The sequence below is a fragment of the Tiliqua scincoides genome, chromosome 2 (genome assembly GCF_035046505.1).
Source record: "Tiliqua scincoides isolate rTilSci1 chromosome 2, rTilSci1.hap2, whole genome shotgun sequence".
Lineage (NCBI taxonomy): Eukaryota > Metazoa > Chordata > Lepidosauria > Squamata > Scincidae > Tiliqua > Tiliqua scincoides.
In genome coordinates, this window is record NC_089822.1 from 133,667,833 (window position 1) to 133,684,862 (window position 17,030).

Here is a 17,030-nt window from a genome sequence, read left to right on the forward strand (position 1 = left end):
AATCCTACTCAACCTACCTTGCCTGCAGTCTCCATGCTCTCATCCTCTGGCTCATCTGGAAAACAAAAAAGGCACAGACAATCCAAATCAGGGAAATGGGAAACCAAAGTTTCTACAGTCTCCCTTTAGCCCATAAAGGGAGCCACAGAGTAAGGGAGCCACAGAATCAGGCTGGATACGGAGATTATATGCACATCCCTAAATAAGTAGTGAGCCATGAGTGGCAAGGGTGGGGAAGTAGGTAGATTATTTCAGTGGGTGGAACTACTAACTTGCTCCTTCATTACACGATCTTTATTTTTTACAATTATTACTGCTTTACTCCTTAGATTGTCAAACTTCACATTTTTTACTTGAGGACATGAAAGGCACTGTATCCTGAGTTCAAGGTATAGATGGGTTTCTAGATATAATGCACAAAAAATTTCTAACTACTAGAAGTTGTAAAAGACAGGCAGAAGAATTTAGCACTGGGATGTTTTCCTAAAACATTTCAATATTTTGTATCTATTCTTCACATTTTTCCCCAAGTACTTTAAGCAGAAAAAGTAAGTAAAACATTTATAAAGTAACAGGAACATAATTGTTGGGATCCAAAGAGCAGCTTAAATTCACACAAGACTCTTGCCCAAGCCCTAAACACAAACTCTTTTTGGGTATTCTCTCACAGTGAAGAAGCAGTCTGCCATGTAGCACAGGGAGAAGCTGTTAAAGAAAAACAAGCTTGAAATTCTATGGGTGCTACAGAACTAGCTGCATGATTCTTTGGATTCTGGTCAATAAACCCATGGCGTCTTATATATCTTATCTAGAAGATCTTACTGGTGATTCCAATGTGGCAGCTTTTATAGTCTATATAAATCATTCACGCACAATATGCTCACAGGACAAGACTACTAGGTTTGCCAGCTCAGTTTACTTTAGCAGACACATAATCAGACTAAGCAAACATGAGTCAGATCGAAGAGAGGTATGGGAGTCTCCTTCTCAAGTGTTTGCTGCTGAGCCACCTGCGGCGGGAGCCTGGCGGTAAGCCTCACAAAGGCACCTTATGGCACGTTTGCAACTGTGGTTCGCGCCGCAGAGGTGCGGCATGGACCACAGGATTGGGCTCTTGGGCAGCAATCCTGTACAGTAATACCTCCCATAATGAGGGGGATAAGTTACTGGAGAGTTGAGCATTGTGTGAAATGGCACTATAGGGAACCTTGTTAAAGATAAGGTTAGAAACTGACATGCTTTGTCCTGCTTTCCCAGAATGCACTGGAAACAGTTATGGAGCATTACCTTATTCCTAGGAGTAAGTGTAACTGAATTTAATGAGTTGTACTTCTGGGAAAACATGCATAGGACTACACTTGTTAATTGCTTAATATTGTTATTCAATGCCTTGCAAAGTTTGAGGAGTATATCCTCATATTCTCATCTCCCTACAGAGAGAGAGAGAGAGAGAGAGAGAGAAGGCAAAAGGTCCCTTACCCAAATCAGTCATGGTGCCACCCTTCACAGGAGCAGATTCGGAGTCTTTCTTGGTGTTCACTATGCAACAGAGAGTGAAGAAAGAATATTTTTTTGTGAGAACATTCTCAAAAGATCTTGACATTTGCTCTGCTGCAGAGTATGACAGAAGCATTTCCTAACAGATACATATTTCCCCATATTGCAATACAGACAGCAGATATGCACACTCATTGAAAAGTAATGTTTTATTTATTCATCAGATTGATGCACAAAGAAATGAAGTACTGCTACTTGTGAGGAAGACTCCAGCCAGTAGCATCTTGAACCACAGATCCTAAGCTAGGGGAATGAGCATGGGAAATGGTTGTGAGATGGGTGTTCATCAGCTGTGGTACTGACCTGTTTTTGGTAGTGTGACTTCTTCAACATTGGGGACAGGGGAAGGTTCATCCATGTCTTTAGTGAGATCTTCTTGTTCCTCTTCACGGTGGCCACGCTTGGATTTGGTGTAGGGAGTGGAAGGCCTGTGAAGGAATGTGTAGTAGGAGAGATCCACATTATAGACATTCAACACAATTCCATCTTATCAGACATTACTAACACCAGATGGTGCCTGGCAAATGTTATTTATCAAAATTTTTGACCAAAGGAGCAGCACGTTGTCTTCCAGTTGAAGTGCTAGCTGCGCTGCTTTAGCCCCACGAAAAACTGAGCTAAAAGTATCAGAGATGAACTCTTATATACAGTAAGGGCAGGGTCTTCAGGTATGGGGAGAGGCCCTGGTTATTCCAGGTCAATCTCTCCCAACCATCTGTTCCCTATAGAACACAAAAGGAAGGCTAGCTGCAGAAAGTTACCTTGGCTTTTATTTATTTTATTTACGAATTTATATCCGGTTTTATATTCCAAATGGGCATTCAAACCAGCTTTTGCAAACCTTTATCTTTTATGTTCTTTTGCAAACCTTGATTTTTCTTAAGTGGCAAAGCAATGGGCACCCCAATTCTGAGCACCGAAAACAGCTGCTGCCGGATCCTGCATGCCTTGGGACTTTTGTCCCCTTCTCCTGGGTAAGGGAAGCAGCCCCGCAATGCGGCTACTCACTTTACCGCCGACCAAAAGGTCAGTGGTAAAGTAAAGCTGTTCATGTAGGGTGCCAAGCCCTCCACAAACGGACAGGATCCGGTGGAGCAGAGCTCCACCGGATCCGCCTCCCCGCTGCTTCCCCCTGGTATGCCTCCCGTCCGCCCTCTCCCCGCCCCTGCCTCCCCATCATGCCTTCCATCCACCCTCTCTCCGCCCTCCCCACACCTCCCCTCTCTCCGGAATGCCTCCTCCCCGCCAAAGCTTACTGTGCCACGGCTCAGCAGTCCATGAGACCGCCGAGCGACAGAGGCTGGGCATCTGCCTCGTGCTAGTCCAGTGCTAGCCCAGCACCAGCTGCTGCTGGGCTAACACAGGCGGTAGCCCAGCGGTGAGGCTTACAAACCTGCCATAAGGCACGTTTGCAACAGTGCGCGGCAGCACGAAGCTGCGGCACTGAGCCCAGGATTGGGTTCTCAATGAACAAGGAAAAAGTACGTACATGCACGCACGCACACACTAACAAAATCAGTAGCGATATAAATCAGCAATCAAGAGGGGCCTGTTCTGCCTCAGAAGCCCTTACCCTTTCTTGGCATTTTTCTTCTTAGCTTCTGGGGTAGGAGAAGGAGAACGCTTCCTCTTCTTGTAGTTTCCCCCCTTCTTGTCCCGTCGGTCCGAGTCAGGACTGTTAACCTATAGACAGTGAAAAGAAGGCAATTTGTTACGAGCTATTGATGATCAGCACCTACTGAGGGGAAAAATAGTTTTCTTAGGGATCTACTCCTACATCAAGATACTGGGAGGGAGGGTTGACAATAAGTTTCCATCAACAGTCAGGGGCAAAATAGACAGTAGGCTTGCATGATGAATCTATCATGGGGCTATTCCACACTAGACTGAAACTGGTCAAATGAATGCTCCCCTAACTATAAACCTTCCTACACATGCCATGTAGAAAGGTTAGCTTAGTTCCCTCTCTAACAGGTTAGTCCTGTATGTGTGCTTTTTTTAAATTGGAGGAACAGTCAATCATTCAGTTCCCCATCTGTAATCTGAAGTGATGCAGTTCAGCAACAGATGAATCATGTGGAGTGGCTGGTCACATAGCACATTCTGAACAGCTAGAACAACTGCTTTTCACAAAAGCTTTTAAGATATTCCAGAGATACTGACACCTTATGAGAAAGAAACTAAGGCTGAGAATGAAGTTGCTTCTCACCAAACCCTGTATAATATCAGAGTTAGGAACGTGACGACACCATTTCAGACCGTAACCCGTCCACCCCTTCTTCTTGTCTTCATACCCTAAATCAAGGTGAGCTAACTCATGTGCTAAAACAAAAAAGGTAGAAGCCCTATAGTCCACTGTTTAAACTGGGAAGCAGGGCTACCCAATCAGGATCTCTTAAAAGTTAAGACATAACACTAATCTGTGTTATTATAAACCTGAGCATACACTCTTGCTTATAAATATGTCCTGTTTGATCAGACCAAAGTTCACCTAGTTCAGCACTCATTACAAAAATTCAAGCAACCAACAAGTGCTAGATGGTCTACTACTGCCAGTGGCCCAGGAGATAACTTTGATCACCTTCTGCCTATTCTTGCCTTAGACCTCACTAACAGTTCAGAAGTGGGACCAGAGTTTGCAGGGTACCATTGCTCTAAAACAATTCCTATTCTCCAGTCCCTCCTCCTTAGACCATGATATCCAATTCCCTTGCAGATATCTCCATGATATCCAATTCCCTTGCAGAAGGAGAACCTAAAAGAAACAGACCTCATCAGTTAGAGTCTTGGCGGAGATTTTCTTCCTCCGAGAAACAGGGTTCTTCTCGTCATTTACTTCATAGTCTTCTTCATTCATCCACTCATTGAAAGTGTCTGTATCCAGGATCCACTTAGCGTGAACCTGGATATTAGAGGAAAATAGGTTCATCCCTTGGCACCTTGAGCAGAGAACTGGAATAAACATCTTCCTAGTTCTAAATTACAGTCACAAGGATCAGAACAAAGGATGTCTCAAGGGACATTTGTTACTTTATGGAGCTCCATTAAACCCTTCAATTGTTGCCAGAAGTGATTCAATCCCAGATTCTATTTATACTTGAAAATCAAACAAAGGTGTAACTCCCATCTTACCTTACGGGGTTTCTCTGGTGTGGGTGCATCTTCGACAGGGGCTTCAATTTCACTTGCTGGGATCCATGTGTCATAGCTATGAACGAAGACAGGTTGATGTTAAAAAGCAGATTCCAATACTCCCCTGCACACTATAGCCCACCTCAAGAAATGCACACAGAATGGAATAAGCAAGTTACAAGTTGATCTGTATAACATCAGAGTAAGGGAAACAGATTCAGTTTCTAAAGATGTGTCTTGTGTTCATAAGTAGGAGCATGAACTATTAAATAACAAATTCAAGACAGAAGTAGAATTCAAATAGATTATCAGAAAAAACCTAAGAGGAAGCTTTCTGCCAGTTCCGTATTCTGGAATTATACCTGAATTAAGGTGTTAATAGGGGACAGATGTTACTCTTGGGTCCTACTCACCTGTCAGGGTAATAGCCCCAGTGCAGAAGGACCTGCTTGTCTCTCTTCATGATGGGCCGAACCCACTCTTCTACGAGAAAAAGTAAAAGTGGAGGCCTTATTACTATAGTATCAGTTTATACCAGAAATGTCTTATTCTGATGATGATTGCTTTATTATTGCTACAATAAAAACAAAAAATAATAATACAAAAAATAATATTTAAAGTTTGGAAAGCACTTCACATGTATTATCTTGATTATTCCTTACAACAACCCTGTAAGGTAGGTGACTATTATTATCCCCATAATGAAGATGGTTGGCTGAGTTGAAGAAGAAGCAGCTTATCAAAAGCCACCTGGTGAGGTCAGGGCAGAGTGGAGACTGAACTGGGGAAGCCTTATTCATTACACTACACCTGCAATTCAGTGAGGCAAGACGGGCATCAGATGAGCAACAGTATGATGCAGAGCAGAGAGCAAGCTGATTTGGCTAACAGATCATCAGATTTCTGTCATCATCCACTTGAACACCATGGAGCAAGAGGAGATGAAGCACTATGCTAGCATCTCTGATTCCGGGTTTTCCCCAACAGATTTCTGGATATTGTATTATATTTACATTATTATTCTTAATGAATGTTTATCCCTCCTTTCTCCCACACATGCCTTGGCAGTGGCACAATCTGGAGGTGCTGCTGTTGCCCCTCCCATTAAGGGGGAATGCAGAGGTTCCGGATGCCGTGGGGGATTGTGATTGGGAACCACTAGTCTAAGTAGATATGATTTAGGTAAACATGGTTTAGGCAACTCCCCTCTTTTTCTTGGTGGCACAATCCGGAAGTGCCGTCATCACTGTGTCGCCACCCCATGAAGCCTGGAAAACAGTGGTTCTCCAACCTTTGTGTAAAGGTTGGAAACCACTGACTTAAACATTTATTCACCTCATGTGACTGTTACAAGGATATGCAAGATGCAAACAGTAAGGAACTTCAGACATGTAAAATTGCCACAGAAAATAATACTTATAAATATTTTAGAGTTAAAGATGTAATATCCCACTTTCCTTCTTTACTGCAATTGAGCCCCTCCCCCTTTAAAAAACAAGTTATTTTGTATTATTACTGTTTTAAATGTCATCTCTCTTGCCCTAATCACTTGTGTGTCATTTCCCTTTGAAGCTACTAGAACAGTGTTTCTCAAACTGTGGGTCGGGACCCACTAGGTGAGTTGCAAGCCAATTTCAGATGGGTTCCCATTCATTTCAATATTTTATTTTAAATATATTAGATTTCATTCTACTATGGCATGTGACTGCACTGGGGAAATGTTACAGATCTGAACTTTTAACAGGCTACTCTGTATGTTGTTGGCATCCTTCAGTCTCGGAAGACTATGGTATCGCGCTCTGAATGGTGGTTCTGGAACAGTGTCCTCTCCAGTGCGCGAAGCCTGGGTAAAGTAGATATGGAGGACAGACCGTTTCCCATGCAGCAAATCCACCCTCTCCACGTCGCTGAAATGGTCCAATGGAAAGGCAGAGTCCAATACGGTTGGTTCCAGCGGCATCGCAGGAGTTGCCAGAACGTGACTGTGTTCAGCCATGAACTGCCTCAGGGGCTCCGGATTTTGCCTCAAGGTTGACTCCTGAAGCCTTTTCCATAACTGGATGTAGCCACAAGTCAGTGGAGGTTTGGGATCAGAGTTTTCCTTCTCTCAGATGAGCTGCCTTCCCAGGCTAACGAGTCCCATCTACCCGTTGGCTGTTTAGTCGCCTTTGCTTTCAGCAATTATAGTAAATGGAGCTTACTCCTGGGTAAGTGTGGATAGGATTGCAGCCTAGGATTGTTGAAAAAGTTCTTGCTTGATTATGTCACTTCCGGTCATGACATCACTTCCGGTGGGTCCTTACAAATTCTCATTCTAAAAAATGGGTCCCGGTGCTAAACGTTTGTGATCCACTGTACTAGAACAAAAGCCAGCAAAACCTAATGGGAAGCAGCACTATATTCAGAAGACCGCTCACCAACATGCCTACTCATAATTTAGAGTGGCATAATTGAGTATACGCTAACCAGTGACCTTTCATAACTTCTAGCAAGAAAGCAACTTCCAGCAATTAAAACCACAATACCACCCTTAGATTCTAGACAGACAGAAATCTAACCTTCCTCCAGGCTACCAGGAACAGGGAAGACGACATGGGAAGCATTGTTCTTATCTTCAGTTACCGTTCCCTAGAAAGAGATCAAAAATAATAAAATAATAATAATAATAATAAAACTTTATTTTTATCCCGCCCTTCTCCCAAAAAGGGACCCAGGGCGGCTAACAACATATAAAACAGATTAAAACATAATTTCACAAACAGATAAAAACATATTAAAAAACACATTAGCAGAACCCATAAAAACAGTAGTCAGAAGAGTCAGAATAAAAGAGCATAAAACAGCAGTTCTTAGAGGAATCGGGCCTGTAAAAAAGCAACTAAAAGATATATAAAAGATGTTAAAAAGGCCATAACATCAGAAGGCTTGGTTAAACAACAAGGTCTTCAGGCCTCGCCGAAAGGTCTCAAGAGAAGGAGCCATTCTCAAGTCAAGGGGAAGGGAGTTCCACAACGTTGGTGCCACTACTGAGAAGGCCCTATTTCTTGCCGCCGCCCCACGTACCTCCTTAGGCGGCGGCACTTGTTAAAAGGGCTTCTCTGATGACCTGAGAGGATGAGCCGGATTGTACGGGAGTAGGCGATCTCTAAGATAACCTGGCCCAGAGCAGTATAGGGCTTTAAAGGTCAAAACTAGCACCTTGAATTGGGCCCGGAAACGAATGGGCAGCCAATGTAGCCCCCGGAGAAGCGGGCTGACAGAGTCAAACCGCCTAGCTCCAGTGACCACACGGGCCGCCGCATTCTGCACTAATCGCAGTTTCCGAACCATCTTCAGGGGCAGCCCCACATAAAGCGCGTTACAATAATCTAACCTCGATGTCACCGTAGCATGGATCACCGTGGCCAGGTCTGCACGATCCAAGTACGGACGCAGCTGGCGCACCAGCCGAAGCTGAGCAAAGGCCCCCCTAGCCACAGCCGCCACCTGGGAATCCAGGAGCAGCTGCGAGTCCAGGTGGACCCCCAAGCTGCGGACCTGCTCCTTCAGAGGGAGTGCAACCCCATTCAGAGTAAGCCGATAATCCAGCACCTGCATCGAGGATTTCCGAACCAGGAGAGCCTCTGTCTTATCCGGATTTAATTTCAGCTTGTTAGCCCCCATCCAGATCCTCACTGCTTCCAGACAGCGCTCCAGGCCCTCAACCGCCACCCTGGAGTCTGGAGGAAAGCAGAGATAAAGCTGGGTGTCATCAGCATATTGATGACACCCCACTCCAAACCCCCGGATGACCTCTCCCAGCAGTTTCATGTAGATATTAAATAGCATGGGAGACAGAATTGAGCCCTGCGGCACCCCGCACCTCAATGGCCAGGGTGTCGAACAGGCATTCCCCAGCACCACCATCTGGGACCGACCTTCCAAGTAGGAGCGGAACCACCGCAAAACAGTGCCTCCAACTCCCAACTCGGCCAATCGGCCCAGAAGGATACCATGGTCGATGGTATCGAAAGCCGCCGAGAGGTCCAGCAGGACCAACAGGGACGCACTCCCCCTGTCCAGTCCCCGGCGTAGGTCATCCACCAAGGCGACCAAGGCAGTTTCCGTCCCAAAGCCCGGCCTGAAACCAGACTGAAAAGGATCCAGATAATCCGCTTCATCCAAGACCCTCTGGAGTTGGGCCGCCACCACCCGCTCAATTACCTTGCCCAGAAACGGGATGTTGGAGACTGGACGATAGTTGTTCAACACAGTGGAATCCAGGGAGGGCTTCTTCAGGAGGGGGCGAACCACCACCCGCTTCAAAGCAAGTGGCAATGTCCCCTCCCCCAAAGAAGAGTTGACCAACCTCACTGTCCACTCAGCCAGTCCACCCCGGGCAGCTCTTATCAGCCAAGCTGGGCAAGGGTCAAACAGGCAAGCAGACGGCCTCACACTCCAAAGGAGTCTGTCCACATCCTCAGGCTGTACAAGCTGAAAAGAATCCCACAACACTGGACAAGCAGTTGCCAAGGGGACATCGTCAGACACTGTCAATGTGGCATCCAAGTCGTGACGAATACGATCGATTTTATCTTCAAAATGTTGCGCAAACACGTCACAGCGGCTGACCGTGTATTCCTCCTGGTCCACTGGCAGGGCCTGATGGAGGAGGCCCCGCACCACACGGAACAGCTCTGCCGGACGGCTATCAGCAGACGCAATGGTAGCAGAGAAGAATGATTTCTTCGCTGCTACCACCGCCACGGAGTAGGCTCTACAATGAGCTCTACTCCGTGTCCGATTGGATTCATCACGAGTTTTCTGCTACCGTCGCTTTAGACGCCTGCCCTGCTGCTTCATCATTCGCAGCTCCTCAGTGAACCAAGGAGCCACTCCGAGTCTGCGACACCATTTAAAGACGTCTAAGACGCTGTGGTCTTAAAGCCATTTAAGGACCAGAGGAGAGGACATCTGATGTCCAAGATGAAATACCACATTGCAAGGTTATAGGATGAAAGCTATCCAGAAAAGTGCTTATTCCACTTAAGCTCTGCTTCCTCAACCCCACGCCACTATTGAGAGACCCAACAAGTTGACACAACCACAGAATCTTCACTGCTGATCAAAACTACTCAGGTCTGGCTAAAGTATCTCTTTTTTGGGTCTGTATGCAAGAAGCCTGCAAGCTTTTTTACGGGCTCTGCATGTATTAACATTTCTTAATAAAGGGGACAGCATCCCCAACAGCAGATCATTTATTGCTCTACAATATGCAAATGTGCAACAACCATTAGTGTAGACCAGGGGTGCTCAGTACGTCGATCGCGATCTACCGGTCGATCCTGAGGCAAAATGAGTCGATCTCCGAGCCCTGTCTCTCCAAACTGGCGCGGGAGAGGCAGTGCTGCTGAGGCGAGGAGCGAGGTGAGTGGCCGTGGCCTCTGCGCAGCCCTCCCCGGGGGCACCTTGTTAGAGCCTCAGCCGCAGTCCCTGCATCAGGGGCTGCTCTTGTAATGCGGGGGCGCTCTGCGGCAGGACTGCCCTCTGCCTGGCCCCCCTTTTGTGGAGGCAGAGATTAGAGGCGAGGCTGGTCTGAGAAGGGGGGAGGGCGCCTTATTAGAGCCGGAGCCGCGTCGGGGGGGGCTGCTCTTGGGCTGCACTACTGGGGCTGACTCCTGAATAGACAGGCAGAGGAGCTGCTCTCAAGCTGTTCCCCTGTCCATGCATCCCTGGGATGAAGCCCCCTTGACTCTGCTGGGGTTGACTCCTGAGTAGACAGGCAGAGCAGCTGCTCTCCTGTCCATGCATCCCTGGGATGAAGCCCCCTTGACTCTGCTGAGGCTGACTCCTGAGTAGTCAGGCAGAGCAGCTGCTCTAATGTCCATGCATCCCTGGGATGAAGCCCCGTTGACTCTACTGGGGCTGACTTACCTTTCCCCTGTTTTTGCACTGGTATGTATGGAGATCTGCCCCCCCCCCACTTCCATCTGTTGGTTCTGTGTGCAAGGGGTTTTGCACTGGTCTTGCTGTGATGTCTATACAGAGATCTTCCCTCCCCCACACCTTTCCCCTGCTTTTGCACTGGTATGTATGGAGATCTGCCCCCCCCCCAACTTCCATCTGTTGGTTCTGTGTGCAAGGGGTTTTGCACTGGTCTTACTGTGATGTCTATATAGAGATCTTCCCTCCCCCACACCTTTCCCCTGTTTTTGCACTGGTAGGTAAGGAGATCTGCCCCCCCCCCTGTCTTGTCACAGCTCCTCCCCACTGGGCCTTGTGCCCGCTTAAGGCTGATTAGTTTTCCTGGGTTGACTCACCAGTACAGCACGCAAAAGTCAGAGTCCAAAGTCAGCAAGCCACGTCACAGTCCAGGGTCAGTTTGTCAGTCAGTCAGTCCAATCAGTCAAAGGTGCCAAGTCAGAATCCAAAGTCAGTAAGCCAAGTCAGTCAGTCAGTCCAAGATCAGTTTGTCAGTCAGTTCAATCAGTCAGTTAGTCTCGTCTCTCCTCTCCACATTCACTCCTCCTACAACCCACAATCCTTTCTATCTCAGGTGCTCCTTATATCCTGAGGGATCTCCTTTAGCCTCTAGTGGCTGCAGCTGTGCAGCACACCTCCAGCTACCACCTGGGCCTTAATCCTGCATTCACTTAGAGCAAGGGGCACTGTGGACACCACACCCTATCTCCTCGGTAATATCTTCCGCAATGTCACTACACTCCACCCCTTGGTGTCACAGTGGCCCCCCTTGATCGATTGTCTGCTGTTTCCTTTCTTGGTAGTGTATAGGAGTCCTTATTCCCTACGCTTAAGCTTTCCTATATCTAAGCAGACAGGGGACTCTGCTCCTGCTATTAGCACCCAATATGTGGCCCCTGGCCCTCGGCTGATAATTTCCCCAGCCCTGTTTGGCTGGTGGGGATATATGATCCAGACTTTTTGCCCGTCACACAGCTCCTTGTCAGTGGAGCCAAATCCTTGGTTCCCCCTGGCCGTGGGCTTCCCAGGGCCATCCACCTCTTGAATGGCTGGCCTACTATATTTTTCACAGATCAACTGCGCAATTCGTTGCCCCGCCTGGCAGGTGATGTCACTTTTACTCCCATTATGGAGAATGACTTTTACCTCCCCCTGGTAGTCAGGGTCTACCACCCCTCCTAACACCTGTATCCCTTGGAGTGCAAGGCCCGATCGGGGTGCAATCCTCCCATATGTTCCTGGGGGTACTGTCACCCCAATCCCCAAGGGGATAGTGATCTGCTCTCCTGCTGACACAATTATTTCCTTTGGCGTGGCCAAGTCTATTCCAGCACTATCCGGGGTTGCCCGTATGGGCAGAATGCCGTGTTTCTGCGTCTTCCAGACTCTCAAACTTGGTATGGGGGTGGGAACCACCAAACCCACCATGCGCTGCAGGGGTGTTTGCCCTCCTACAATGGGCCTGCTGTTAAGTTCAAACTCTGCCTGGTCCAATACTGTGCTCCACTTTTTCAGAGTATGGTCAGGGGTCAACTGTCTGATCTTTTGTTTGAGCAGCCCATTCATTCTTTCTATGAGGCCAGCTGCCTGGGGATGGTGAGGGATGTGGAAAACCCATTGGATTCCCCATTCATTTGCCCAGTCCTGCACAGCAGCCCCTGAAAAGTGACTGCCATTATCACTCTGCACCTGCGCTGGCACCCCGTATCGCCTTATTAGTGATTCCAACCCTCTAATTGTGGTCTGTTGGGTGGCTCTAGCCCCAGGGTGTACTAATAGGTACCCCGAATATGTGTCCACCATGGTCAGCAGGTACTGCCATCTCCCTGACTGGGGCAGCGGGCCTATGTAGTCCACCTGCCAGACTTGCCCTGGTCCCTTTCCTCGGTGAAGGTGGCCTCTGGGAATTTTAGTGAGAGGGATGTCCTTAATTCTTGCACATATATCGCATGCTGCTGCCACTGTGTGGGCAGCGTCAGCTGAGCAGGGAATGCCCCGCTGCAGTGCCCATTCTCTCGTGCCCTTTGCCCCCAGGTGGCCTGACTTTTCATGGGCCCATCGAGCTATGACTAATAGTTCATCATCCTGATTTTGGGTCGGTGTGGTAGTTCGAACACGGGCCAGCCGATCAACTGCTTGATTGTACTCTGCCTCTGTAGTCCCAGTAGAGTGCCCATCTACATGTCGAGCACGTACAATCAAATGCTGTAGACACTGATCAATTCGTAACCACAACTCCCGACCCCACAATGGGCGCTGATAAAGAGTGAAGTCATCCCTTTTCCACCTGGGGAACCACACTGTCAGACCTTTATATACAGCCCAGGAATCTGTATATATGTATGCTGTTTGATCTCGTTGCTCTATAGCGTGCTCCATTACCATTAGGACTGCCATAAGTTCAGCATACTGGCTGGACTTTCCTGTCCCAGCCCGTGTTAATGTGGTTTGTTGCCTGGGATTGAGTGCTGCAGCCTGCCAAACTCGATTCCCCCCACTATATCTTGCCGAGCCATCTGTGAACCATGTGGTATCCTCCTCCACCTGGTCATAAGGTGGGGCCTCTTTTACGGGGGACTCCCCCAGTGGCTCTGCCTTCACCATCTCTACCTCCTCCCCCACTGGTGTCAGAGCCAACACTTGCTCCTGGAGAGCACTTACCCCCTGAGGACCGGGGCGTGCCCTTTCTGAAATGTACCACTTCCACTTTATTATGGAGGACTGTTGGGCCTGGCCTATCTTTGGACTGGCAGAGTCGTCCATGATCCAATGCATAATGGGGATGCTGGGTCGCATCACCACCGGGTCCCCTCCCGTAAGCCTCTCGGTCTCCACCAGAGCCCAGTAGCACGCCAGCAACTGGCGCTCAAAGGGGGAGTAATTTCCCGCTGCCCCAGATAGTGTTCTGGACCAGAAGCCCAGGGGCACCTTTTTCCCTTCCTGCCCCTTCTGCCATAGGCTCCACATTGCTACCTCTTGGTTGGCAGACACCTGCAGTTCAAATGGAAGCCCTTTCACAAATGGACCAAGCGGCATGGCTGTAGCCACTGCGGCTTTGGCGGCAGCCAGGGCGGCTTGCTGCTGTTCTCCCCACTCAAATTCCGCCTTCTTTCTAGTCACCCGGTAAATGGGTCGAAGTATCTGGGCCAAGTGGGGGATATGCTGCCTCCAGAATCCCATTAATCCTACTATGCGTTGGGCTTCCTTCTTTGAGGAAGGAGGAGGCAAGGCTGCTATCACGTTCAGTACTTTCTCAGGGATATGTCGTACTGGCCCTGACCACACCACCCCTAAGAATTGGACTTGTTGGGCTGGTCCCTGTATTTTGGCAGGGTTAATCTCCCACCCACGAGCCTTCATGTGGGCTACCAGGGCAACTAATCCCTCCTGCACATCCTGTTCTGTAGGGCCTGAAATCATAATGTCATCTATGTAATGGGCTAGGAACAAAGTAGGGTTCAAGGTTAACCGCCCCAGGTCTCGTGCCACCAGCCCATGGCACAATGTAGGGCTATGCAGATACCCTTGGGGCAAGACCTGGAAAGTATATTGTGCTCCCTCCCAACTGAATGCAAACTGGTCCTGTGATTCTTTACTGATGGGGATGCTAAAGAACGCATTAGCGAGATCTATTACGGCATGCCAGGCTCCAGCGTTTTTCTCTATGTGCTCCAGCAGGGTCACCATATCAGGAACCACTGCAGCCAGTGGTGGTGCTAGTTTGTTTAGTTGGCGGTAGTCAACGGTCATCCGCCAACTACCATCTGGTTTTTTTAACTGGCCAGACTGGGGAGTTAAATGGTGAGACTGCTGGCCTAACTATCCCAGCTTCTAACAGGCCTTTTATAGTCTCAGTTATTTCTTTGTGACCGCCTGGTAGGCGATACTGTTTCACAAACACTGGTCTGTCTGGCGAGGGAATGTGCAAAGGGGTCCATTTAGCCTTCCCCACCAGTACTGCCCTCAGTCCAAAGGCGTATCGCCCTTGGGGAATTTGAAACTCTTTCCCCCTTAATAGGTCCATGCCTATTATATACTCCGGGACCTGTGAAATTAGGACCGTGGCTATGAATGGTGCAGACTTCCCTATTGCTAAACGCACCTGCGTTTCAGTTGTCACCTCTTCTCCATCGCCATAGACATTGACATATCTGATAGGCCCTGCATGTTTCTTTGGGTCACCATGCAATAGGGTCACTTCTGACCCTGTATCCATTAAGGCCAGGACTGTCTGCACATTCCCTTTGGCCCAGTATATAGTTAGGGGGATGTGAGGGCGTGGGTCTCCAGGGATCGCTGTTTTCATGGGCCTTACCACTGGAGCCCGCCCACCTCCCTATTCCTGGGGTTGGGCTACATCCCACCCAGATGTTGTGAGATCCTCCTCAGAGGAAGCCGGAGAAATCTCATCCTCATGGTGCACTTCCACCACGAGGTCTGTGGGACTTGCCTGCCTCACTTGGGGCTTTTTCTTCCCCTTGGTGCACTTGTCTCTCCAGAGCTTACGTAGCTCCATGGTAGAAAGACCATCTATCTGGTCCTTGGGGACTCCTTGTTTCAATAGATCAGCCCATAGTTTCCACCGGGGAACTACTTGCTCAGGATGGGGCGACACCTTCCCCTTATGACTTCTCCCAGTGGTCGCCCTCCCTTCATACTCGGAGGGGTGCCTCTCATTTTGTACATTTCGGGCCCTTGGCCGGGAGAGGCTTTCTTCGGGCATATCTTGTAGTTGCCCTAACAGGAGAACTACATCCCCAACATCATGTCCCTGGGCTGGTCCTAACATGGCCACTATGGCACCTTTTAGGTGTGGCGGGGCCCCCCTTACCAGTCGTGCCCTCATCCCAGGTGAGAAGGGCTGAGAATCCGGCCCTACGAAGCCTGGCACATACATGCCTATTTGCATGGCCATTGTGCGCAGCTGCCCCATTGCCTCGTCTATGGTGCGCCAACCTGGCAGGTTCTCCTCCCAATCCAAGGGTGAGGGATATCTCGCCTTTATCGCCAATCCAACCCAGGCGATCAAAGAGGTAGGTGGACCCTGAGCCCCCCGCAAATAGCTGTTAATTACAATGTCCCGTGAAAGGGCCCCTAATGCTTTTAATTCCTCTGGGCTTAAGTGGATGGCACCTGCCCCTTGATCATATAGACGGAGCAACCAGCTACTCAGCTGCTCAGTAGGGCATTGCCTCATATCCCGACCTATCTCCACCAATTCCTGTGAAGTATAGTCCCGCACGGTCCTCACTGTTTGTGCAGGAGCGCCTACGGGACCCTTGGCCTTGTTGGTAATCAAGGGGCGTGCCCGTAGCACAGGTTGTGCTACCCTCCTAGTTTTTTCCATACCCTGCCCTACCGAGGTCCTGGGCGTATCTCCTTCTGAGGAGGGATTCACAGGGCTCTCACTGTCTTCCCACCCTTTTGCTCCAGGCTGAGGTTTAGCCCTTAGCTCGATCAAGCGCTCCGTTAGGACCTCACCAACACTTTCTGCTACCCTAGCAGCTTTGTGGGCCCTTGCTAAGGCCTCCGCATAGGCTGAGTTTTTTTCTCTTTCCACTAGGATCATCTTTTTTAATTTGGCATTTTCTGCTTTCAGGGAGCGTATCTCCGCATTCTCGGTATATGACAAGCTCAATTTCCTTACTGAAAGGATACCACGCTTGACTACTCCTCCCATACACCAGACCATCTTGACCAAAGCCCACCCTAAACTGAAGACCATCCATGCCTTCCAGAAGGCATCAGGGACACTCATGTCTCTTACCATAAGGTCCATTGTATCCCACATCCACCAGGTATCCATTCAGCCTGTTTTCCCTGGTTGTCACACTGGGCGTGCTGCAGGAAACTATACGCCCTGGGTTCACACCCCACTCCTGGTACCAAGTTGTCTTGTCACAGCTCCTCCCCACTGGGCCTTGTGCCCGCTTAAGGCTGATTAGTTTTCCTGGGTTGACTCACCAGTACAGCACGCAAAAGTCAGAGTCCAAAGTCAGCAAGCCACGTCACAGTCCAGGGTCAGTTTGTCAGTCAGTCAGTCCAATCAGTCAAAGGTGCCAAGTCAGAATCCAAAGTCAGTAAGCCAAGTCAGTCAGTCAGTCAGTCCAAGATCAGTTTGTCAGTCAGTTCAATCAGTCAGTTAGTCTCGTCTCTCCTCTCCACATTCACTCCTCCTACAACCCACAATCCTTTCTATCTCAGGTGCTCCTTATATCCTGAGGGATCTCCTTTAGCCTCTAGTGGCTGCAGCTGTGCAGCACACCTCCAGCTACCACCTGGGCCTTAATCCTGCATTCACTTAGAGCAAGGGGCACTGTGGACACCACACCCTATCTCCTCGGTAATATCTTCCGCAATGTCACTACACCCCCCACTTG

The 17,030-nt window shown here is 48.8% G+C and overlaps 1 protein-coding gene across 5 annotated transcripts in view; it reads right to left on the reverse strand.

Moving 5' to 3' along the window:
* The window catches only part of SMARCC2 (SWI/SNF related, matrix associated, actin dependent regulator of chromatin subfamily c member 2), a 43,535-nt gene that overhangs the window by 16,184 nt on the left and 10,321 nt on the right, over positions 1 to 17,030 (reverse strand). For all 5 annotated transcript variants that reach the window (XM_066614263.1, XM_066614261.1, XM_066614262.1 and 2 more), the window contains exons 6-13: positions 7,248 to 7,317; positions 5,103 to 5,172; positions 4,690 to 4,765; positions 4,328 to 4,459; positions 3,131 to 3,240; positions 1,861 to 1,985; positions 1,480 to 1,539; positions 18 to 55 (exon numbers count right to left, since the gene is read on the reverse strand). In XM_066614263.1, the coding sequence (XP_066470360.1) occupies positions 18 to 55; positions 1,480 to 1,539; positions 1,861 to 1,985; positions 3,131 to 3,240; positions 4,328 to 4,459; positions 4,690 to 4,765; positions 5,103 to 5,172; positions 7,248 to 7,317 (681 nt within the window). The remainder of the gene's footprint in view (positions 1 to 17; positions 56 to 1,479; positions 1,540 to 1,860; positions 1,986 to 3,130; positions 3,241 to 4,327; positions 4,460 to 4,689; positions 4,766 to 5,102; positions 5,173 to 7,247; positions 7,318 to 17,030) is intronic.